Source organism: Rhincodon typus, chromosome 12 (assembly GCF_021869965.1).
Source record: "Rhincodon typus isolate 14 chromosome 12, sRhiTyp1.1, whole genome shotgun sequence".
NCBI lineage: Eukaryota > Metazoa > Chordata > Chondrichthyes > Orectolobiformes > Rhincodontidae > Rhincodon > Rhincodon typus.
The window spans coordinates 38,793,975-38,820,158 of NC_063343.1; the positions used below are offsets into that span (position 1 = coordinate 38,793,975).

Genomic DNA, 26,184 nt, shown 5'->3' on the forward strand with positions numbered 1-26,184 from the left:
TTATAAAAACAAACAAATGTAATTGGTAGAGAAAATGGGAATCGATAACGACTATGCATCCCAGAAGCAAAGACTGTAGTGTCAAGTGGAAAGATTCGTGAGCCCGGGAATCGGAGATATGTAACAGGACAATGCTCTCCAGCCGTTAAGCACCACTTGCAGCGACCGTTAGAAAAAAAGGCTCGAGCCCCGGCTTTCCGGTCACGGGGTCACAGTGACGAACCTGGGACTACCAGCTGTAGATTGGATCGAATTGAAGATACCAGAAGCTGCTAACCATGTGGTTTCCGTAGTGTAGTGGTTATCACGTTCGCCTAACACGCGAAAGGTCCCCGGTTCGAAACCGGGCGGAAACAGTTTTCCTTCTCAGCGGGCGGATAGCAGTCGGGAAAACAATTTTAATTCAGTGTTTTGTAATGGTTTCAAATGAATTCAGTGAGTGGGGACAGGTGAGGAAAGACAGAATGAGTAATGGTCTGAGACTCTAAATGTTCGCTGAAAAGCCCACTCAGTCCTTTTCATTTAAATTGCGAAACTGCTGTCGTTATTCGGTTTTAGATAAAACATGGAGATTTTATCTGTGAGGGCCTCAATTTAACTCATCAATAAATTGAAACCAACGATCAAAAACATATCAGCAATAAACAAAAGCCGAATCTAAGCAACTTAACAAAATGACTGTCAGCGAGGATTAGTCCATCACAGTTTCCGTAGTGTAGTGGTTATCACGTTCGCCTCACACGCGAAAGGTCCCCGGTTCGAAACCGGGCGGAAACATTTTGGAGTCAATGTTAATCAATTCTGATTATTCCCAAATATTCTGAGCATTAATATCAAGGTTTTTAAACATTGTACATTATCCCTCTGCAGCAGGGAGGAATGGGGCTGTCTTAAAATTACTTATTTGACAATTTGGTGGTCAAAGGACCCAGGCTGGTGGTAACAAGCTCTGCCAATCCAGTTGACTGCTAGGAGTCAAGTGACACTATGGATAGTTGCAGCTTTTTTTGTGCAACATTCCACCTTGAGTATGATGGAGATGGAGCAGAGTGTCATTTTTCCTTACTGTCTACCATATCAGTGCCCCTCATAATTTTACGATCTTAATCACGTTCCCCTCTGTGAACTCGGCTCCAAGGAAAACAACCCCAGGCTATCCAATCTCTCTTCAGAACTAAAATCCTCCACCCAAGCAACATCCTGGTAAATCACCTCTGCACCCTCTCCGGACCAATCACATCTCTCCCATAACATAGATAACAGAACTGCACACAATATCTATGGCCTCACCAATATTTTATACGGTTTGATCATAACTTCTCTGCTCTTAAACTCTATGCCTCAGCTAATAAAGACAAGTATCCAGTCAGCCTTCTTCACCACTTTATCTACCCTTCCACTACCTTAAGGGACCAGTGGACTTACACATTAAGGTCCCTATTTGATCCTCAGTCCCAGGGTCTGACCGTTCATCATGTATTTCCTTGCCTTGTTTGCCTTGCCCAACTGCATCATCACCTCACATTAATTCAGATTGAATTCCATTGCCATTGCCACTGATCAGCCCAACAACATCCTCCTGTAATCTTATGCTATCCTCCTCACTATTTACCATCACACTAATTCTTGTATCATCTGCAAATTTACTGATCAATCCTTTTACATTCTAGTCTAATTCATTTACATATACCACAAAATAGCAAAGACCCCAATACCGATCCATGTGGGACCCAACTGGACAGTCTTCCAGCCATGAAAACACCCCTCAACTATCACTCTTTGCTTCCTGCCACACAGCCAATTCTAGATCCAATTAGCCAAATTTTCTTGGATCCCATGGTTTCATATTTTTGCTTTCAGTCTCCCATGCAGGGCCTTATCAAAAGCCTTGTTGAAATCCAAGTAAACAATGTCAAATGCATTGCCCTCATTTACACACTTGATCGTCTCTTTGAAATATGCAATCATGTTTGTCAGACATGACCTCCCCTTAGCAAAACCATGTTGACTGCTCTTCATTAATCCCCACCTCTTCAAATGCAAATTAATTCAGTCCTTAAGAATTACTTCCCCACTGGAGGTTACTGACTAGATTGTAAATTCTTAGTTAATGCTGCACTCCTTTCTTGAACAGCAGTACCACCTTGGATGTCCACCAGTCTTCTGCCAATGCCTCTGTGATTCCTTCACACCCTCTCCCCTACCATTCACTTCCTCTCTCTCCCTCTCCCACACTCCCTTCTCCTCCCACTATCTCCCTCACCCACCCTCCCTCCCATACTACCTTCCCTCCCACCCTCTCCCTCCCACAATCTCCCTTCCCCTTCCCCCACACTCCCTCCCTTTCCTGCCCCCTTCTCCCACACTATCACACTTCCCTACCCCTTTACCTACATTCCCTGCCTTTCCTACCCCCATCTCCCACACTTCTTCCACCCTTAGCTTCTTTCTCTTGCACACACCCACTCTCCCTTCCCTCTTTCCATGCCCTCTTCTGCACTTCCTTCCTTCTCCCACACTCTGTCTCCTTCCCACACTGCTCCCACCCCGACATATTCCTGCTCCTCTCCCACACTCCCTGCTCTCCCATACACTCTGCCCACCACCCCCTCCCCTCATGCTCTCCCTCCTTCGCTTCCTGTTTACCCCTACCCTTTCCTCCCTTCATAGAAGTAGTAAGCAGCCTGGTGGGATTACAACATTCACTGCTCATTATCTATCATCTTGCCAGGAACAAGGACAGTGTTTATTTCAAGGGCCTTAACATGTTACTAAAATCAGTACGAGAGTAAGTGAACAGCAGTTCAAGAATCCGTTTTAGTCAGTGGTAAAGAAGGATTAGGAGAATATGGCTCCACATGCTTAAAATGCTGCTGGGGACTCACTGAAGGCTCAGGAACTGTTTGGCAGCTCTCCGTAGTTAGGACTCAGGAAAAATTACTGGAGTTGTTTCATACAGAGACGGTTCGGACTCTGAAGAAGCTTTGTGGATTGTTACTGCAAATGAGATTTGGGGCTCCAGATATTTATGAGCAGTACTTGCTTGGTGCAGCCCTGGAGCAGGAGGTCATAGAAATATAGAACAAGTGCCATCTTAATGGAGCTATCGGCAAAAGAGGTGGAACTATACCTGTAAGTCGGTGCTAGAATACAGCCTCAGAAATCCAGTGCAACACTGTCTCAGGGGACGTGATTGAACCACTGGGTGGTGATCAGTTGATGAGGCAGTCTGAGTTGGAATGGCTTTAAAAAGGGCAGGGGCTAGATCGTCAATGTAAAGATTTGAAAGCTCCTGTGATGAAGCCAATATTTTAAACAATATTTAGTGATCTATGTTGTCACTTGTTGGGTTGCTGAGCGATCCATGGGATCAGTGTTGTCTGCTTCTGCTGTTTATGCACAGTTTATCTGCTAACCCAAATTTACTGTGCTAATTCTGTACATTTACAACTTATACTCTAATATATTGTACATTGTGTTACCTTTCCAACTTTCCATATTAACATTGATTTTATTTGTTTAAAAACTGTAGGATCCTGTAGCTTTATTCTCTATGCAAGTCCCTAGGATTTCATAAGTTATCTACTTCAAGGTAAAGGGTTACACCATATAATGCATAAGTTTGACAGCCTTGTCCAGAATCATTTGAAAACTTGAATCATCAGTGGTTTACAGTGATTAAGTTATCGTCGTAGCACACTTTTCCTGATTTTTTTTAAAAAAGGTGCTCTTTGCTTTTCCAACACCTGTCCTTCTGGCCGTGAGAGTAGCCATTTTCATTGCTCTTCTGCTATACCTTCACGGATGTGTGGTTTGTTTGGATTGTTTTCAAGCAACCAATCTGCAAGCCAAGTCTGTGGGAGAAAATAAAGTTTATACAATTATATTAAAATGAAAATCTACTTCATTCTTTAAACCATTATTACCCTTCACAGATATTAATATGATGTATGCATGTGCTAGCCAATGAAGCCATTTCCAAACCACTTTAGCATCTAGTTTTCCTATTTTGGGGTGGATCAGTTTAAATCTCTCTCTACTATTCCTAAAAAATTAAGTTAATCTAATCTCAGAGTAGCATTTCCTACTGCATCTGGTATACAAAGCATCCTAATGGCCAACATGTCGATGCCAGTTATCAAGTATCTCTCTTCTTTAGTCCCATTTCCTAGTGCTTGATTTGTGGTTTTGTAGCTCAGGGCACATCAAATGATCATCGAAATGCTTCTTAAATGTTCTGATGGTTCCCGCCTCTACCACCTTTTCAGACAGTGAGTTCCAAATACTCATGACCCTTTGGGTGAAAAGTTCTTTCTTAAATGTCCTCTAAATTTCCTGCCCTTTACCTTAAATCTATGCCCCCATGATTTTTGATCCATCCACTAAGGGGAAAAGTTTCTTCCTGTCTACTCTATCTACACCCCTCACAATTTTGTGCACCTCAATCAGCCTCAGCCTTCTCTGCTCTGAGGAAAACAAGTTGAATCACACAGCCAAGGCAATACCCTAGTGAATTTCTCCTTCATTCCCTTATGTAGTCACATCTTTCCTATAGTGTGGTGACCAGAACGCCACACAGTACTCCAGTTATGGCCTAATTAACATCATGTGCATCTACATCACAACCTCACTGCTCTTGTACCCCCTTGCCTTGTTAGTCCTCTCACCTCATGCCTCTCAGGATTAAACTGTTCAATCCATCTGGTCAGCCCATCATCAATTTTCATGTCATCTGTAAACTTACTGATCACATTTCTGATATTCACATCTAGATTATTAATGTACACAACAAACACCAATTCAGAATCCTGTGGAATGCCACTAAACACAAGTTACGGAAATACCTTTCACCCATCACTCCTGCCTTCTGCCACAAAGTCAATTTTGGATCCAATTTGTCAAATTGCATTGGGACCAATGGACTCTTCTTGACCAGTCTCATGCACAAGACCTGTTAAAAAACTTGAAGTCCATGAAGACTATATCCATTGCACTACCCTTATCCATACATTTAGTCACTTCCTCAAAATACTAATTCAAACTGACAGACATGAGTTCCCTATGACAAAGCCATGCTGACTATCCTTGATTAATCCTTGTCTCTCCAAGTGGAGATGGATTCTGTTCCTCAGAATGTTTTTCTGGTAGTTTCCCTACCACTGATGTTAGCTTCACTGGCCCATAGTTCACTGGTTTATCCCTACCATCCTTCTCAAATAATGTTACCAGATTAGCTGTTCTTCATTCCTCTGGCACCTCTCGTGTGTCCAGAGAGGATTTGCAAATTAATGTCAATGGCATTGCCACCATTATATCCCCCACTATCAACAGCCTGGGAATTACCATTGTCCAGAAACTGAAGTGAACTAGCCATATAAATACAGTGGCTACAAGAGCAGGTCAGAGGCTAGAAATACTGCAGCAAAACATTGTTACAACAATTTACAACAGACCAAGATAATGCAGACCTTATAATAGTGTAAAAATCTAGTATTAAGAGTTGCATTTAAACAGGGTTTAAATTACTGAAAATTATTCTTTATGTCCAGTTTAAGTAGAATAAAAAAATTCTAGGTGAATAGGAATGATTCTACAAGCATTCAACACATGTACATAATTCATTAACTCACCAGTACTTACGATAGGGTCTGTGGGTTTTTGTTTGCAGAGTTCGGTCAGTCCAGACAACAATGTAGGATTTACAAATCTGCTCAGGTATGTTATTGCATCCTGTGCGCTTGAAATATGGTCAACAGTAGCTGTAAATGATCAATTTTCAATGTTTCAGCTCAATTTTTAAAAAATGTACAGCAAGATTTTCTTTAAAAAATCCTGTTAGAATGTTTTCTACTTTCCTGCTCTCCCTAGTGAGGCTACTAAGAAACTCAACTTCATTTTTTTAGCTTATAGTCTTTATAGACATGATGCTTGCTAAGATGATAAACAGCAGCTAATATATAGTACTCCTTTTCATTCAAACAGTGTGGATATTTTACAATGGTTTTCTTCCTCAGAGTCTCTTCCTTTACTTTTTGTGAAAACATGAAGTTCCACACATTCCCTTCATTACCTGACCCAAGCTACAATTAAATGCGGGCCTGATTAACAGGCTGTTCAGCTGTATAGACCATCACAATTTAGTAGAGAATCTGCTTTCATTTGGCAATGTTGCACACACATTTCTAGCACTCACAAATATCTACCGAGCCTAATCAAAACACCTTCCCACAGCTAATTCTGCAAGAATCAGGGTTTTAACTGGCAATTAACTCATACACGTGGCACAGCTGCAAACCTCAACATCTCAAAGCTGGGACAAACTGCCAGCTATTCACATCACACCAGCCATAGCAGCCAAACTGATTGATACGCCCCTTTCTCTCTCTCTCAATAAAGCAAGATGGTACGCAATCAGAGGTATACCATGCAGTGCCCCTAAGAGGCAGTTCAAACTAAAACAGATGGCATTTTTCAACGACAGGTTCATTACTGAGGTGTAGAGACATTGGGCGTCACTAAGGTTCAGTTAGCAAAACTATGTTAAGGTTGTACAGGACTTCGGTGAGGCCTGTTCTGGAGTGCTGTGTCCAATTCTGGTCACCCTGTTATAGGAAGGATATTATGAACTGGGGAGGGCTCAGAAGAGATTTACCAGGATGTTGCCTGGAATGGAGGCTTTGAGTTATAAGGAGAGGCTGAGACTTTTTTCACTGAAACATATGAGGTTAAGGGGTGACGTTACAGAGGTTTACAAAATCAGGAGGGGTATAGGTAAGGTGAATGGCAGGTGTCCTCTCCTGAGGGTGGGAGATTTCAAGATTGGGGGCATATTTTTAAGGTGAGTGGAGAAAGATTTAAAAAAGACATAAAGGGCATTTTTGTTTACACAGAGAGTGGTTTGTGTGTGGAATGAATTCCAAAGGAAATGGTGCATGTGGGTACAGTTACAATGTTGAATAAGCAATGTTTGGAGGGATATTGGCCAAGCGCATGCAGGTGGGACTAGTTTAGTTTGGGATTATGGCCGGCATGGACTGGTTGGGTCCATGCTGTTTGACTCTATGGCTCTACTCATTGAACAATCTGCTAAACGTTCACCACCACCTCCACCCCCTTCTTGCAGCTTGCCTTCCTCACCATTGATCTCTATTCAGTCTCAAAGCAATACTGCATTCCAAGGGGAATGTCTACCAGTGTATCCATATCTGAGAGCAACTGACTTATGCAGAAATCTTGAAATAAGTAAAAACTCCTTTAGCATCTGTCTACCACTCCCTGGTAAATGTCTTCAACAGTAGACAGCAATAAAAAGTATGAATTACTTATAGAATCAAAGCAAAAGTTAAAAGTAATTGACCAACAACCTAACAAAATAGTTTATGATCCCTTTTAACAGTACTGGTGAGAAACCAATGTTAACAGCTTCACCAATATAGTCGCCTGTGCAATTTGCCCAAAGTGCACCTAGGACAGGTACACCAGTTTGGAGGTCTAAGAGCATACTGTCTGAAAAAGCAAACAAACAATCTGTCATCTGCAAGATTTGAACCTCTACCTTGAAGCTGTGCCAAAGCAGGTTATTTGCATCACTTCCTGTGGTGGATCTAAGTTGTTTCTTTCTCCGTTTTAAATGACAGAAATACAGAGCAAAAAATTACAATGGAAATTGTAAAGACCGTGCCTTTTAAAAATTTTTTAGTGCGTTTTAAAACTGTGGATTGAAATGAAAAATAACTGTTTTAAACCAGGAATTTAGAAAGGTCATTGCATGTTTTGAAAGCATAGAATTTGACCCCTATTGTGAACTCTGTTTGTGTAGTTGTGGGTTCCAGCAATGTGCAGACAAATTGGAGTGGAAGGGTTGTTTACAAGTGGCCAGCAATGATAAAGATCCTCTGCCTCCCAAAAACCATGTGACTGGTTGTTACTGAACAGCCATGGGCTGTGAACAAAACAGAGAAAAAATAGTCAGACCAGAACGGAAACCAGCAGATTCTCTCAGTTCTTTACAGTAAGGCAGTTTAAACCTGAAGAAACCAACTTATCTTTCTTTCAGCAAAATCTCCCTGCTATAGGAAGGATGTTGTGAAACTTGAAAGGGTTCAGAAAAGATTCACAAGGATCTTACCAGGAGTTGAGGGTTTGAGCTATAGGGAGAGGCTAAATAGGTTGGGGTGATTTTCCCTGGAGTGTCGGAGGCTGAGGGCTGACCTTATAGAGGTTTATAAAATCAAGAAGGGCATGGATAGTAAATAGACAAGGTTTTTACCCCGAGGTGGAGGGGGGGGGGGTCCAAAGCTTGAGGGCATAGGTTTAAGGTGAGAGGGGAAAAGTTTAAAAGGAACCTATTGGGCAACTTTTTCACACAGAGGGTGGTGCATATATGGAGTGAATCGCCAGAGGAAGTGGTGGAAGCTGGTACAATTACAACATTTAAAAGGCATCTGGCTGGGTATATGGATAGGAAGAGTTTAGAGGCAAAACAGGCCAAATGCTGGAAATTGGGACTAGATTAATTTAGAATATCTGGTCGGCATGGACGAGTTGGACTGAAGGGTCTGTTTCCATGCTGTACAGCGCTATGACTCTATGACTTTAAAAGCCACAAGTTGAGATTTTGAATTGAATTTTTAAGTCAGAGACCTTTCATGAATGAACTAGCCACCCGGTGTCTCTTACAAACCAGTGGAAGCATTCGGGAAAAAAGGAAGGTCAAGAAGAAACCTTCAGATCAGGAAGAAGCAACCACAAAATCTTGTGAACAAAGACTACCAAACTTATGTTCTAGTTCTCCCTCCCTATGTTCTTTTAAAACCCCTGTTTGTACATGAGACCATAAAATATAGGAGAGAATTAGGCCATTTGGCCTATTGAGTCTGCTCCACCATTTGATCATTGCTGATAAGTTTCTCAACCTCATTCTGCTGCCTTCTCCCCATAACTGTCAATCTTACTAATCAAGAACATATCTATCTCTGTCTTAAATACATTCGATGACTTTGCCTCATTGCCGCAGAGGGCATGGATGCCAACAATGTCATCCCTTCAACTCTGAGGCCATGTCCTCAGGTTGTAGTCTCTCTTCTACTGGTGGAAACGTCTTGTCCACATCTACTCTATCCAACCTGTCAACATTCTAAGTTTCAATGAGATCCCCCATCATCTTTCTAAACGTCATGGAGTACAGACCCAGAGTCCTCAACCACTCCTCGTTAGACAAACCCTTCATAATCAGGATCATTCTTGTAAATCTCCTCTGGATTCCCTTCAATGCCAGCACATCCTTCCTTAGAAATGGGCGCCAAAACTGCTCATAACATTCCAAATGCAATCTGACCAGAGCCTTATACAGTCTCAGCAGTACATTCCCTGCTGTTGTCCTCTAGCCCTCTTGAAATGAATGTTAATATTGTAGTTGCTTTCCTAACTGCCATATGAACCTCCATGTTAACCTTAAGAGAATCCTGAACGAGGACTCCCAAGACCCTTTGTGCTTCAGATTTGCAAAAGCATTCCCTGTTTAGAAAATAGCATGCACCTCTATTCTTCGTACCAATGTACACAACCTCACACTTTCCCACCTTGTATTCCATCTGCCATATTTTGACCCACTCTCCTAGCCTGTACAAGTCCTTCTGCAGCGTCCCTGCTTCCGTTTCACTACTTGTCCCTCCACCATCTTTGTATTCATCTTAGCAACAGTGCCCTCAGTTCCTTCATCCAGATCATTAATATATAACTTGAATAGCTGTGGTCCCAACACTGAGCACTGTGAAACTCCACTAGTCACCGCCTGCCATCCTGAGAAAGACACTTTTATCCCCACTCTCTGTCTTCAGCCAGTAAGCTAATCCTCTATCCATGTCAGTATCTTGCCCCTAAAATGATGGGCTTTTATCTTATTTAGCAGCCTCTTGTGTGGCTCCTTGTCAAAGGCCTTCTGGAAATCCAAATAGATCACATCCACTGGTTCTCCTTTGTCTAACTTGCTCGTTACTTCCCCAAAGAATGCCAAAAGATTTGTCAGGCATGACTTTGCCTTGATGAAGGCGTGCTGACTCAGCCCTATTTTACCATGCACTACCAAGTACTCTTCAATCTCATGCTTATTAATGGACTCTAAAATCTTCCCAATGACTGAGGTCAGGCTAACTGGCCTATAGATTTCTGTCTTCTGCCTCCCTTCCTTCTTAAACAGTGGTGTTATGTTAGCCATTTTCCAGTCCTCTGGGACCCTCCCTGACTCTAGTGATTCCTGAAAGATCACCACCAATGCCTCTACCATTCCCTCAGCTATCTCCTCTGTCCCCTGATTCTCAAAGTTCTGGTACATTGTTGGTGCCTTCCACCATGAAGACTGATGCAAAGTCCCTACTCAGTTCTTCCATCATTTGTTTGTTCCCTGTTACTACTTCGCCAGTCTCATTTTCCAGTGGTCCTATGTCCACTCTTGCCTCGCTCTTGACTTTTAGATATCTATAAAAAATCTCTTGCAATTTTCTTTTATATTACTAGCTAGTTCACCCTCACATTTTATCTCCCCTATCCACTCCCATTGCTTTATTTAAGTTATCCTCTGCTGGTTTTAAAGGCTTCCCTACCTTCTGAAAACCATATTCATCTGTCTGTTTGCAGAAGGGGAGGTTACAAATCTTGTTACCTCCAATTTTCTTACTGGCTGCACAGGCCTTGAGGTCTGAGTGCAAGACCATCTTCCTGAACCAGAAGTTAATGCAGCAATTAACGTGTTAGTGCTGATCACCATGTGCTGAACATTGGAGTGGTTGCACACACTGCTTAGAGTGAAAGTTGTTTGTAATTTAGCTAAATCGCTTATCTATAGCTACAACCTAATGACTTGAAATGAATAGTGATTTCTTATTAAATACGAGAAACCTGGATCTGAAAATCAGATAGTTTGGGGATGTTGTGTCTTTCTTTCAAACAAAAACTTTAACTCTTTTTTATAACTCCTGGAATACTGGGGCCTGACTTCCAGTGAACTACCTCAGTGAATCATGATAATGTCTGGGGACTCTTGGCTGGGATTGGATTGGGTTTGAAACAGAGGCAACAGATTCGGATGTATCAGTAAATGACAAAGGTGAAGGAAAACACCTGATTTTGCACTGTACTTAAAACATGGAAATGAAGGCTGTTGTAGGGCAGTGGTGGTGACCCTGCCTCTGAGACGAGAGGCCCGGGATTCAAGTCCCATCTGCTCCAAATTTATCTAACTGATTTGGATGAGAATATAGAAGGCATGGTTAGTAAGTTTGCAGACAGCACCAAAATTGGTGGTACAGTAGTCAGTGAGAAGGTTTTCTAAGATTCAAATGGGTCAATGGGCTGAAAAATGGCAGATGGAGTTCAATCTGGATAAATGTGAGGTATTGCATTTTAGTACAACAAACAAAGGTAGGGCTTATACAATTAATAATAGGGCCTTGGGTAGGGTTATAGAACAGAGGGACCTCGGGGTTCATGTATGTAATTCTTTGAAATTTGCGTCACATATAGAGAGGGTGGCTAAAACGGTGTTTGGCACGCTCACCTTCATTGCTCAGACTTTTGAATATAGTGGTTGGGAAATCATGTTGAAGTTGTACAGGACATTGATGAGACCTCTTCTGGAATACTGTGTCCAGTTCTGGTCGCCCAGTTATAGGAAGGATATTATTAAGCTGGAGATGGTTCAAAAGAGATTTACTAGGATGTTGCCGGGTGTGGAACGTTTGAGTTATAAAGAAAGGTTGGATAGGCTGGGACTTCTTTCACTGGAATGTAGGAAGTTGAAAGACGACCTTATGGAAGTTTATAAAATAATGAGGGATATAGTTAGAGTCAACGCCAGTTGGCTTTTCCCTAGGACAGGGGAATTTCAAGACTGGGGGGACACATTATTAGGGTGAGAGGAGAGAGATTTAAAAAAGACATGGGCAGCAAATTTTTTCCACAGGTGGTAGTTCGCATATGGAATGAACTTCCTGAGGAAATGGTGGATGTGGGTACAATTGCAGTGATTAAAAGACATTTGGATAAGTACATGAATAGGAAAGGTTTGGCGTGATATGGGCCAGGAGCAGGTAGGTGGGACTAGTCCAGTTTGGGATTATGTTCAGCATGAATTGGTTGGACCGAAGGGTCTGTTTCCATGCTGTACAACTACGTGTAATAACATTGCTGAACAGGCCGATTAGAGAATATATAAAACGTGGAACTAGAAATAGCAAAGGAGTTCCTGCAGGTGGCAGAGTTGTCCCTTATAATCTTAAAGGAACTTCCAAAACCTACTAAGTAAACTGGAGTTGGCATTGCCTGACAGAGCTAGAAAGGCAGAAATCATTAGAGTACTAGCACTGAACTTGAGCTTAGAGGAAATAAAGAGGAGGCAGACTATTTTGGATAATGGAACACTGGATCAGGTGACATTCAGTTAGAACTGAGATGGTTGGAGCATTAGGAGAGAATGAAAGAATGAAGAAACTAAAAACTGAAATGAGATTAGAATTAGAAGCTAAAGAGAAAGGAAAGGCAAGCAAACATGAACATACGCTTAAAATGATACAGTTGGAGCAGGAGATGTTAAATACTAAAATAGGTCCCAGTGGGGAGAACCTGAGTCAGAATTTGAGGTTCAGCACAGAATGTTTAAGTTTGCACAGGCCCTCCCAATGTTTGAGGGAAAGGATGTGCAGGTTTTCTTCATGTCAATTGAGAAAATGGGTAGATAAATGAACTTAGCGAAAAAAAGGACTGACACTGCCTATGCAGAGTAAATTGGCAGGCAAAACACAGGAAACTTATGCTTCATTGTCACAGTGAAGAAGACTGTATTGTCTGCATATGAATTACTGCCTCAGGCATATAGGGAAGGCTTTCAGAATTTAAGAAATCAGCCTGGGCAAACCTGTATTGAATTTAAGATGGCTCAGCAAATCAGTTTCAGAAGCAGTACTATACCGTGGAAACAAACTTTGGTGATTGTGGTTACCTTTTCAATACTTTGAAGTCTATATGTGACATGATAACAATGAAATACTAATTTATACTGACCACAATCCACTAGCCTTCATTGGAAAGTTTAAAAATCAGAAAGTGACATTATTTAGATAGAGTTTTTTGTTACAACCATTCAACGTAAAAGTTATTCATACTACAAAAGAGAGAACGAAATCGCAGATGCATTGACCCGAATATAAAATGTTACAATAAGTGAAAGGTATAGTGCATATTAAGATTGCTTATGTTTGCCTAAGGGTGCATAAAGAATGAATGGATGCAAATCTTGTGTTTTGCTTCTTGTAAATCCCATGTTTTGTAATGAAACACATTTTGAAATGGTGTTGCGTATTCTTAAGGGCAAAGACAGGTAAAAGCTGTGTCCTTTTATTTTTGTGCTTTTTAAGCAAACTATGGTTAGAAATGTTCTGAATACCAGGTATTTACAAGGATGGCTGCAGGTATTAAAAGCACCTAATTTGCTACCTTGTGTGAACTGTTTGTAAAGTTGCAGTTTTCTGCAAAGTGCAGATATACCGAAGCTGAGGAGTTGTTACAAGTGAAGCTGATTGGTGTGAACTGGTAGCCAGATATCAATAGCAACAGTCCTCTGTCTGCCGAGTGATTGGTTGTCAGATAGCTATGCAACTTAGGCTGTGAACAAGACACAGAAATTAGTCAGACCAGAAGAGAAGAAACCAGCACGTCTCCAGCAACCAAAAAGTAAACCACTCAATTCTCTGTAGAAACCAGTTTAAACCTGACAAAAACCAGCTCATCTTTCCTTCAGCAAATGCTGCAACTTGTGATATTCATAGATCTTTCAAAAGTGAAACAGCCACCCTGCACCTTTTGCAGACCAATGGAAGGTTTGGAAAAAGGAAGGCTGAGGAAAAACCTTCAGATCAGCAAGAATCAACCCAACAGATCTTGTGAACAAAGACCATGGAACTTTTTTTTTTCAGTTCTCCCTCTACCCCATGTATTTGTTTTCCCTTGTTTATGTCCATGGATAAGGGGGAGTTTATAAGGGATTTAAAGTTTTAATTTTTAGAGTTTAATAAATTTATTTTAATTGTTTACATTCAGCTAGAATCTAATGACCTGCAATAATTAGAACGGAAACCTGGTCCGTGTTTTCAATCAACCTAGGTCTGAAAATCAGGTAGTTTGGGGATGTTGTGTATTTCTTTGAAAAACTTTAACCTTTGTGATGACCTTGGGAACAGTGGATGTTGATTTCCAATGTGCTACCCCCATGAGATGTGACAAAATGAAGTTATTTGATAGTGACCTGAAAGACCAATGCACTGGATTTCTTTTTCCTGTTTGTCATCCAGTATAGTGCTAAAATTTGTGGGCTGAAATGTATTTTGAAAGGTTACACACAAATTTAAATAGCCCATTCATTCATTTATGCAGAGTTTACACTAACATTAATGACAGATCCCAGAAACCAGAGTGTGTTTCTTTTTGCTGAATGGCCAGGGCTTTAATTTATTGCAGGGAAGTTCTACACATTTTCATGAAACATTCAATTTCTTACCACTTTTAGAAAAGTATGTCAATACAGCTCTCCATAACATCTTATTCAAATGAAACCCATTTGGGTTATTTTGCTTGTCATTTTGGCACCAAGAGATAAAACATAAAAAATGTGACAACGTTTGCTATTACATATATCAAAATAAAATCAAGATTAGCATTGAAATTAAGAATAGCCTCACCACATTAAAGACTTACTGTTAGGAAAAATTAACCGTATTTCCCTCTCTGCTGCAGAAGAGGTCTCGCTACCATGCACGGCATTCCTAAGCTCATCCGTCCCATATATTGCTCTTATACTGGAACAGGCAGACATTGATATAGCAGGTCAAATGTGTCTTTTTTTTTTGCTTTTTTAACATATAAAACTGCAGTACTAATGACAATATTTTTTAAACAGAAACTATATTCAGCATTTTAAATGTTAAAGAATTTATCAAAGCTGCTCAAATGTAACTAAAAAAGCTTTCAGCTCCTAATGACAAAAGCTTTTGATTTATAACTTATTGAATTTATCATTGAAGAGACCCAAACATCATCTGCAACTGAAAAAATTACATTTAGCCCACTCTGTGCTCAGATTTCAAAACTGTTGTTGGGGATAAAGAATCTAAGCCTATCTTCCACACAGTCGGACATTAACAGGATCATATCAATTATATAATTCACTTTTCCCTGACTGGATTAGATAAACCAACACCCCACCCACCTACACTGCACAAGTGCTCAATCATTGTGGAACTAAGGATGTCCACTACAGCGGGCCACAGATTTATCACGTACAAGCTACACTTCAAGATCACTCACCTGCCCGGATGAGTTTCTTTAGCTTTTACACTATTTGCAGGTCCAATCAACTCCCTCCAGAATGCTACAGCTTGATTTCTGGCAATAACCATGGCAATTGTTGGTCCTGAACTCATGAATGCTGTTAAACTGGGAAAGAATATTTTTCCATAATGTGCAGCATAAATTTCACTGCACAGCTCTGGACTCAAATATACTTTCCTTTTCTGTAATGAGAAAAGAAAGTTCAGGCAATATCATACATATTTTAAAAACGTGAATTGATGACTAAATAAGTGAGTGCTGTTTTTAATTCAATAAGATAACTACTGGCAAGAAGCAAGTTTGAGATGTGTTTGTAGCAAAACAGGTTTCTCCTGATCTTGAATCAATGTCAAACAGGAACTCATCTACCTTAAATTTAACTTAATAATTCTTGACATCTCAAACCAAAACATACTACTTAAAACAAGTAAAAAAATCCACCACCAGCACATTTCTCAATTTCTAATAAGTTGGGTTTAATCCTATTTCCCTAGGCAGTAAACGTTGAACAAGCTAATGTCCTTCAACCTATGCCATAATGAAGGTTTTATTGACTGGTCCTAATGATAGTTATTTTCTTCTGAGTATTTCAAGTCGAGGTTTCAACAGTTGTCTTTCTCTATTCCAAGCACCATGCAGCTGGTTTCCCGATTTATATTCTGCCCAACTGCAACTATTATGTACGGCCCTGTACTATAAATCCTTCCTACCAAAATTGTTTCTTATCTCTATCAAAGAAGGAGACAATTACCTTTCTGGTTCCCAAAAAATCCTACACTAATTTTATTTTAGGTCTTTATAAAAGATTTTTGTGTCAATTTTTACATCTTATGCTAATCTATTAAAAAAAGGTAGGGCTGATACAATTAATAGTAGGCCCTTGGATAGTATTGTAGAATAGAGGGACCTAGGGGTGCAGGTACATAATTCATTGAAGTTTGCGTCATATGTAGACAGGGTAGTTAAAAAGGCAACACAGTGTGGAGCTGGAGGAACACAGCAGGCCAGGCAGCATCAGAGGAACAGGAAAGTTGACGTTTCAGGTTGGGACTCTTCTTCAGAAATGAGGAGGGGGAAGGGAGCTGGGAAATAAATAGAGAAAGGAAGGGGGGCGCTGGGAAAGGTAGGTGGGATGATGATAGGTGAATGCAGGTAGAATGTGGTGGGGGTTGGTCAGTGGGATGGGTGGGATGGATAGGTTGCAGAGAAGATGGACAGGTTGTGTCAGGTCAAGTAGATGGGAAGGGGGATGGGTGGGGCTGGGGAAAGGTAGGTGGGGTGGTGATAGGTTGGATGCAGGTAGGGGGTAGTGGGGATTGGTCAGAGGGGAGGGTGGGGTGGATAGGTGGGGAAGAAGAACAGGTTGTGTCCAGGCAAGGAGGTGGGCCTGAGACCGGGAGTGGGGAGATTTTAAAACTGGTGAATTCTATGTTTAGGCCATCGGGCTGTAGGCTCCCAAGGTGGAATATGAGGTGTTGCTCCTCCAGTTTGCAGGTGGTGTCATTGTGACACTGGAGGAGGCCCAGGACGGACACGTCACCCAGGGAGTGGGAGGGGGAATTAAAATGGTTGGTGATCAGAAGGTTGTTGTCATTTGTCATGTACAGAGCACAGGTGTTCTACAAAACGGTCTCCAAGTCTACTCTTGGTCTCACCAACGTAGAGGGAGCAATGGATACAATAGAGCAAGTTGGAGTGTGTGCAGGTGAACCCCTACCGGATATGAAAAGTTTGCTTTTTGCCTTGAATAGAGGTAAGGGGGGAGGTGTAGGGGCCGGTGTCGCACGTCCTGCAGTTACAGGGAAAGGGGCCGGGGTGGTGGGGTTAGTGGGGGGTGTGGAGCGGACAAGGGAGTCGCAGAGAGAACGGTCCCTACGAAAGGCAGGTAGGTGGGGAGGGAAAAATCTCTTTGGTCTTGGGGTCGAATTGTAGGTGGTGGAAGTGGCAGAGAATGATACATTGGATGCGGAGGTTGGTGGAGTGATATGAGAGGACCAGGGGTCTCTGTCTTTATTTTTGTTGGGGGGAGGGGGTTTGAGGGCAGAAGTGCAGGAAATGCAAGAGATGGGGTTAAGGGCATTTTTGGTCACCGGAGGGGGGAAGTTACGGTCCTTGAAATAGGAGGACATCTGGGATGTCCAGAAATGGAACGCTCTGTCTTGGGAGCAGATGCAGCGTAGGCAGAGGAATTGGGAGTAAGGGATCGCATTCTTGCAGGAGGCTGGGTGAGAGGAGGTGTAGTCCAGGTAGCTATGGGAGTCAGTGGGCTTGAAATAGATATCAGGATTGAGGCAGTTACCAGAGGTGGAGACAGAGAGTTCCAGGAAGGGGACGGAGGTATCAGAGATGATCCAGGTGAATTTGAGGTTGGGATGAAAGTTGTTAGTAAAGTTGGTAACTGCTCAAGCTCCTCATGGGAACACAAGGCAATACCAATACAATCATCATTGCAGAGGAGGAAGAGGTGGGGGATGGTGTCAGTGTAACAGTAGAAAAGGTACTGTTCCACGTATCCTATGAAGAGGCAGGCATAGCTAGGACCCATGTAGGTGCCCATGGCCACCCTGTTAGTCTGTAGGAAGTAGGAGGAGTTAAAGGAGAAGTTGCCTTCTGTAGGAATCACTCTATCCGCGACTCCCTCATCCACTCCACATTCCCCACTATCCCCGGCACCTTTCCCTGCAACAGCAGGAAATGTGACACCTGCCCCTACACCACCCTCCTCACTTCCATTCAAGGCAAAAAGCAAACCTTTCATATCCGACACTGGTTCACCTGTACATCCTCCAACTTGGTCTACTGTATCCATTGCTCCCGATGTGTCCTCCTCTACATCAGTGAGACCAAGTGCAGAATCGGGGACCATTTTGTAGAGCATCTGTGCTCTGTACACAATCATCGACAACACCTTCCGGTCACCAACCATTTTAACTCCCACTCCCTGGGTGATGTGTCCATCCTGGGCCTCCTCCAGTGCCACAATGACACCACCGGCAAACTGGAGGAGCAGCACCTCAGATTCCGCCTCGGGAGCCTTCAGCCAGATGATCTAATCATAGAATTGACCAGTTTTAAAATCTCCCCACCCCGGCCTCATCCCATGTCCAACCTTCCCTCTCATCCCCACTTCCTTGATCCGACACAACCTATCCATCTTCTCTCCCACCTATCTGCCCCACCCATCCCACTGACCACCCCCTACCACTCTCCGAGAAATTTCTGAAGAAGGGTCCGAAACGTCAGCCTTCCTGCTCCTCTGATGCTGCTTGGCCTGCTGTGTTCATCCAGCTCTACACCTTGTTATCTCAGATTCTCCAGCATCGGCAGTTGCTACTACCCCCTACCACTCTCTATCTGCATTCACATATCACCATCCCACCTCATCTCCCCAGCCTTACCCCTGCTCTCTCTATTTATTTCCCAGCTCTCTTCCCCCTCCCCATTTCTGAAGAAAGTTCAACATGAAACGTTAACTTTCCTGCTCCTCTGATCCTGCCTGGCCTGCTGTGTTCCTCCAGCTCTACACTGTGTGGTCTCTGACTCCAGCATCTGCAGTTCTTGCTATCTCCAAATGGTTAAAAAGGTATTTGGCATGCTTGTCTTCATTGCTCAGTCCTTTGAGTATAGTATTTGGGAAGTCATGTTGAGGTTGTACAGGACATTGATGAGGCCTCTTTTGTGGAATTATGGATGTCCACTACAGTGGGTCACAGATTTACCTCATACAAGTTAAACTCCAATATCACTCACCTGCCTGGATGAGTTTCTTTCGCTTTTACACTCTTTACAGGTCCAATCATATTTTGTCTAGCTCTAGTCACCCAGTTATAGGAAAGATATTATTAATCTGGAGAGGGTTTTGAAGACATTTGCTAGGATTTTGCTGGGTATGGAAGGTTTGAGTTATAAAGAAAGCTGGATAGTCTGAGACTTTCTCCACTGGAGTATAGGATGTTGAGAGGTGACCTGATAGAAGTTTATAAAATAGTGAGGGGTATAGACAGAGTCAATGGTATTTGTCTTTGCCCTAGAATGGGAAATTTCAAGACTAGGGGGCATATTTTTAAGGTGAGAGGAGAGAGATTTAAACAAGACATGAGGGCCAAATTTTTTTACACAGAGGGTGGTTCACATGTAGAATGAATTTCCTGAGGAAGTGGTGGGTGCAGGTACAGTTACAATGTTTAAAAGATATTTGGATAAGTACATGAATAGGAAAGGTTTGGAGGAATATGGGCCAAATGCAGGTGGGTGGGACTAGTTTAGCTTGGGATTCTGTTCGGCCTGTACTGGTTGGACCAAAGGGTCTGTTTTTCATGATCTATGACTCTATTCTCCAAAACTTTCTGTACCCCTTATTTCCTTTGTGTATTTCCTCTGAGTATTATCTATTCAGTTTGGTTCTCTAAGATAAAATGAAAATGATACAGGTATTTGTCATAAGCCAGCCTTTTCTTGTTCATTTAAAGCAATATAGCTTTAGACATTCAGCAAGCCTGGATGCTTTCCTTATATTTTGTGACAACTCACTAGGGTAAATGCACTACGAATCATGTCCTGCTATGCCTGGAGTTGTCACAAATGTTAAAGATTTTACTAAAGTAGACCCAGGTTAACAGACAGCATGAACCAGATCTCTGGAGTTAACATGAATTACTGATTATTGTAAATAAATAGACTCTGGCTATAGGTCAACAACTCTGAACAGTTAACATTTAAGTTTACTAGTTAAAACGACTATCCTTCTGATAAATCTCCCTATACATGCATATGCAGATGAACAGACAAAAAGTATTGTGTAATGGATAGAGGAAAGACTGGGAAAACAGTTTAATTGTCCTTGTCCACAGGGCTAACGAAGATGATCCTTTTGGCATGTCAGGACTTCTTGCTCCTCAATCTCTTTTCTCCAGGTACTTTCACTAGCTTACAGGAGGTATAGAGCAACTGATTCATAACTTATAATGTCTCTGACTTATTGGTTACCAGCAATAGCTTATGGCAATTGAGAAAGGGAAACTAAACTTCTTTTTCAGGCTTTAGGTGTTTCCTGCTGCAGAGGAAAGGCTTTTGTAATTGACATCTGGTTATAATTCCACATATCAAATCATTTGATTGACTACTTGTTGCCAATCAAATCTCATTTTGTACAAAAACAAAAAGTGTTGGAGAAACTCATCAGGTCTGTCAGCATCTGTGGGGAGAATACAGAGGTAACACTACGAATCCAGTGACTCTTCATCAGAATTATGGGAAAGGAAAAGGACCTAACTCTCACATTCAGATCATTGTTCCCAAAAGTTTCCCCTGAAACATGTTCAATTCTGCACTACACCAAAATTTAGATATAACAATTCTTCCTTCCTCATTGGGATAGAAACATGTAGATGAAGAAAGTTTTCTATTACACATTTTAAAGAATTTTTCTCCATCTTTACCCTTTCACTGCCTCTGTCCCAGTCTATTTTGGAGTAATTGGCACTCACCTTGCTACTCTATAACTCTTGCATCTCTCAGTATTTAGCCTGCAAATTTTCCCAGTATCTCTTTCCCACTCTTTTGTGACATAAAATATGAAGCCATTATTGTACTAACTCCTCTACCGTTCCTTAATTCTAAACAAATAAATCCAGTCTTTGGCCTTCAACAACATCACTCATCAATCATATTTAGTTGATCAATTCTGCTGCTCTCCTTTTCTTTTATATCTTTCCTGAATACATCATAGCAAGAAATATTAAGTTCACAATATTCCCCTTCTTTGAGTTATGTTCATCATTCTCACTATATTATGTTGGATTGATATTGTGTGATGTGACAGGATTAATAGAAGATTTTACGGTAAAGGTAGAGACTGTAGGTAGCAGAGACTGTAACATGATTTTACATCCAGTTTGACAGGGAGAAGATCATATCTAAGTCTATTACTTTCAAATTACATAACAGCAATTATATGGACATGAATGCTGAGCAAACGAGACTGAAAAAGGGATACTTGAGTAGGGGATTTTTCAGTTCAGAAACAATGGCAGACATTCATTGAGATATTTCAGAATACCCAGAAAGAAGCATTCTAAGGGGAGGACCCATCAACCATGGTTAAGGAAAGCATAATTTAAGGAGAAGGCTCAAAGAACAGTAACAGGTCAGATGATTGGATAAAATATGAAGAATGCTAGAGAATGACCAAGAGATTAATCAAGAGGAAAAAGGGTATGAGAAGATACTAATTAGAATTGTAAAAAGGGATTACATGAATCATCATAGAACCCCTACAATGTGGAAACAGGCCCTTCGGCCCAACAAGTCCACACCGACCCTTGAAGCATCCCACCCAGACCCATCCCCCTATAGCCCACACACCCCTGAACACTACGGGCAATTTAGCATGGCCAATCCACCTAGCCTGCACATCTTTGGACTGTGGGACGAAACTGGAGCACCCGGAGGAAACCCACGCAAACATAGGGAGAATGTGCAAACTCTACACAGACAGTTGCCTGAGGCTGGAATCGAACCTGCATCCCTGGTGCTGTGAGGCTGCAGTGCTAACCACTGAGCCACCGTGCTTCCCCCAAAAGCAGATTTTCTCAGTACAGGAGTGAACCAGATGGGTTTTTTTTATGATAACTGATATGTGGCTATCAGTAGACAAGCTTTTAATTCAGATTTTATTGAATTTTCAAGCTTCACCATTTGCTATGGTGGGGTTTGAACTGATGCCCTTAGAAAAGTAGCTTGGGCCTTTGGGTCACTAATCCAGTGGCATCACCACGACAGCACCATCTCCCCTGAGTTCTACTGTTTCACTTATCTAGAAAAGAAAAAGAGTAAAGTGAATGGTAGTCATCTAGAGAATGAGAATTTGGAGTTAATAGTAAATAATAAGGAAATGGCTGATGAAATGCACAAACATTTTGCTTCTGTCTTCACTGTAGGGAATACAAAAACATTCCAGTAATAGCTGTAAGTCAGGAGGTAGAAGGGAGAGTAGAACAGAAAAAATTACAATCACTAGGGAGGTGATGCTAAGTAAACTGTTGGATCTACAGTTGACATGTCCCCAGTTCCTGATGGACTTCATCCTAAGTTTCGAAGAGGAAGTGGCTAATGAGGTAGTAGATGTGTTGGTGTTAAATTTTCAATTTATTAAATTCTAAGAAAGGTCCCATCAGACTGGAAAATAGTAAATGTAACCGTTTTAATCAAGATGGGAGGGATGTAAGAAACAGGAAACAATAGATCTGCTAGCTTGAGGTTTATTGTGGAGAAGGTGTTAGTATCGTTCATCGAGATGGTCTTTGGTAGACACATTGAAAAACCTTCGGGAAATAAGGAAAAAGCAGCATTGTTTTGTGGAAGAGAAATTGTGTTTAACTAATACTGAAGTTTTTTAATGGAGTAGTATGTGATGTGGGTTAACAAAAGGCCATTGACATACAGTACTTGGATTTCCAGAAGTCATTTGACAAGATTCAACATAAAGTATGGTGTAGAGGTTAACATCTTAACATGGATGTAAGATTGGCAGAAAACAAATCAGCCACAATATACACAACTTGGTCTTTTCCTGATTGGCAGGACATGATGAACAGATTCCCAGAGGCCTGTGCTTAGTCGTTAGCTTTTTACCTTTTACATCAATGACTTAGAGGCAGGGAGCAAATGCATGGTTGTTAAATTTTCAGATGACACAAAGACAGGTAGAAGAGCATTTTGTGAAGAGGGCATAAGGATGTTGCAAATGGATATAGTTGGTTGGTTGAGAGAATGAACAAAAATCTGGCAGATGGAGTACAATATGAGAAAATGTGAAGTTGTGCATGTTGGGGGAAAGAATTTAAAAGCTGCGTATTACTTAAACAGAATAATTGTGGAATTTCAAGGTGTAGAGTGATCTAAGTGCGTTCTAGTGCATGAGTCACTGAAAGCTAGTATGCAAGTTCAGCAAATAATCAAGGCAGCTAAAGGAATAGTATCCAATTTAGGAGAGTAATTGAACATTAAAATTAAAGATGCTATGCTTCTGTTATACAGGGCACTAGAGAGACCACATCTAGAGTACAGTTTTGGTTTTCTTATTTGAGGAAGAATGTAAATGTGTTGATGACAGTTCAGAAAAAATTACTGGATTGATACTTGGAATGAGCAAGCTGTCTTATGAGGAAAGGTTAGATAGTCTGAGCTGGATTTGACTGGAGTTTAGAAGAGTGAGGGGTGATTTTATTGAAGTCTGTAAGATCTTGAATTGTCTTGACAAAGTGGATATGAAAAAGATTTTTCTCTTATGAATGTGTGCAGAAGTAGGGGCTAAGTTTAAAAGTTGTGTTGCCTTTTAGGATAGAGATAAAGGAGATTTTTGAGACAATTTGGAATTTTCTGCCTCAGATGATTTTTAAGATATAGGTAGATTGATCTCATTGCTTGATGTGAATCTCGGGTTCTGGATGAAGGGGAAATGTGAAATTAGAAAGACAAGCAGAACACCAACTGTCTTACTGGATGATGAAATATACTTGAGAGACCAAATAGACCACATCTATTTCTAACTACTTGCGTTTGCATCCCTTCAGGCTTATCTTACCACACTGCATGTATTCAAGTACATGCAGTCCAAACCCACATTACTCTGCCTCAGATTTACGGAGTGTCTGATACCTATTTCTGAACTCTCCTTTCGTACTGTTCGTCTCTCTCCGTCTTCTGTATCTTGATCTTTATACCTAAAACAGCCACGGTCCTATTAAGAACTAACTTGGGTTACTGCGGTGGTATTTCACTCTAGGGTGAAAATCAATTTATCGCCGCCTCCGCTAATTATCCTGCTTTGTGGTGTTTGCCAAAAGATTTCAGAGAGAAAAAAACATTGCAGCAAAATTTGTCCATTTCTTGCCCTTTACAGTAGGTCTCTCTATAGTTTTGATATTTAACGGCACCTACAAATTAAACGGTGAGACAAAACTGCGAATGATAAACTGAACTCAACTTTTTTTAAAAGCAAAAAAAACGAGAAAAGACCTCTCTCCCCTAAGCCCTCTTAAATAAGAGTTGTATTGAGTGTAAAACATTCACACCCAGAATTCTACGTGTCGTGTGTGGGTCTGTAAAAGTTGCATTGACTGGCAATGCCCAGGACAAACCACACAATGTACCTGAAGAATGGTGAACCCAGATCGCAGAATGATATCTTCAATTTCGTTGGCGTTCTCGATGGCGTCGGGTTTGATGAGAGCGAGTGTGCTCTTCACATCGATCGCTGCAGCAGCCTGCACGTTATCCATTGTTCAGTGCCCGCTGGACAAAACTCTTACAAACCGCACGACTGGGGCGGGGGGCAACTCTGCAACGGCAGCAAGAAAATGAGAATCCTAAAATGACTTTTACACTTGTTAATTGCGCCGGTGAGTCCAACAGCCGTATAAAACACGACGCAAGTTTCTCTCATTGCCCTTGTCTACAACTGGTTGCTAAGGAACACGGTGTTTCTATCCCTCTCCCAGGAGACTTTGCAGAAGCAACTGATCCCCTATCCGTTTACATCGAGGGCAAGTTATTTCGGAATTAATGTCTCGCTCGCATTAAACGCCCTATTCTATATTCTCCAATATGCTGCATTCACATTCCTAATAACGGTAGGAAAAATCAGGTTATTGGCACTAGCCAACTCCTGGAAATGAAAAGTGTATTTAGCATTCGCTGCAGGTAGCTCCATATCTACACAGCCACCTATACAATAGGGGCCTGTCCAGTTATCAGAGCCTCCACGTGCCTCGAGTGTATGTAAGCATAGTCTTGCACAAGAAAGAAATGCCTTGGGTTTGTTTGTTCTACATATGTAAACATTGTGTACAGAACATAAGAAATAGCAGGAGTGGGCCATTCTGAACCATCGAAACTGCTCCGCCATTCATTAAGATCATGGCTGATCTTTTCATGGTCTCAGCTCCACTCACCCGCTCACCATAACTTTTAATTCCTTTACTGTTCAAAAATCTATCGTTGCCTTAAAAACATTCAACCAGGTAGCCTCAATTGCTTCACTGAGCAGGGAATTCCACAGATCGGCAACCCTTTTGGGTGCAGAAGTTCCTGTTCAACTCAGTCCTAAATCTGCTTCTCCTTATTTTGAGGCTATGCCTCCATGACAGATTCAAATTGATCGAGTGACTATTGATGTATACAAAGATCTTTTTATTGAATGAATTTCGTTTTGAAATCAAATTCTTCAACTATACACTGTACTACACTTTGAAATCAGTTGAATTACTAATACTAATCTTGCAATAGCTCTCTCAAAGGACAAGTCATCTACAGAAATACTTAAAAGGATTATTAGATTTCTTCAGCCCCTCCCCCGGATGATCACTAGCTTGATATAGTGTTGATTACGCTGACTAGTGATTTTGTCAGCAGCTCCTCGCTCTTGGTGAGACCACCCATAGGAGACAAAGTTAGGGAGAGGTGCTAAAGTTTGGTTTTAAATAAAAAGCCCTCAGCAGCACAACAGGTGAACAGCATACATTTCAGGGGCTTCAGCAGCAAGGTGATGGCAGCCCTTGTAGCTTGACATGTGATCGAAACCTGGCCACATACCTATCAAGAAATTATGGGCAATTGTTTTTGGAGGTCTACCAGGGTAAGACAGGTGTTCAGTTGGCAATGTTAGCTCTTTGTTTTTCCACTGTTGCTCCATTCATGCGTAAATAGCATGGGATCAAGAGCAGAATATTGAGGTGATGAGTCACACTATGTTGTCGTGTACACTTCACCCTTCATTCACCATTGCCAGATTCCTAGAATTCCCCA

At 41.5% G+C, this 26,184-nt stretch overlaps 1 protein-coding gene and 2 non-coding genes across 4 annotated transcripts; 2 read left to right on the forward strand and 1 right to left on the reverse strand.

The window, feature by feature from the left end:
* Nucleotides 1–283: 283 nt before the first annotated feature.
* Nucleotides 284–356, forward strand: trnav-aac. Its single transcript has one exon. It is a non-coding gene; the product is annotated as a tRNA-Val (tRNA).
* Nucleotides 357–704: 348 nt separating this feature from the next.
* trnav-cac lies at nt 705–777 on the forward strand. Its single transcript has one exon. It is a non-coding gene; the product is annotated as a tRNA-Val (tRNA).
* A 1,950-nt stretch (nt 778–2,727) lies between these two features.
* On the reverse strand, nt 2,728–24,824 carry nme5 (NME/NM23 family member 5). Of its 2 annotated transcripts, none has more exons than XM_020525695.2 (5): nt 24,531–24,824; nt 15,355–15,560; nt 14,746–14,846; nt 5,641–5,759; nt 2,728–3,854 (listed from the first exon to the last, which is right to left on the reverse strand). In XM_020525695.2, the coding sequence occupies exons 1-5, from the start codon at nt 24,657–24,659 to the stop codon at nt 3,777–3,779; spliced, it is 633 nt and encodes a 210-aa protein (XP_020381284.1). In that variant the 5' UTR covers nt 24,660–24,824; the 3' UTR covers nt 2,728–3,776. The 2 variants fall into 2 exon arrangements, with proteins under 2 accessions (XP_020381284.1, XP_048459820.1); XM_048603863.1 differs by having other exon boundaries at nt 5,631–5,759.
* Between the last annotated feature and the right edge of the window lie 1,360 nt (nt 24,825–26,184).

Excerpts from the sequence above, each read along its gene's own strand:
- nme5 (XM_020525695.2), bottom strand. The coding sequence starts at position 24,659 with ATGGATAACGTGCAGGCTGCTGCAGCGATCGATGTGAAGAGCACACTC. Across the intron at positions 14,847-15,354 it reads AAAGAAACTCATCCGGGCAG|TATAAGAGCAATATATGGGA; the intron begins GTGAGTGATCTT and ends TGCCTGTTCCAG. Across the intron at positions 5,760-14,745 it reads ACGGTTAATTTTTCCTAACA|CTACTGTTGACCATATTTCA; the intron begins GTAAGTCTTTAA and ends GATCATTTACAG.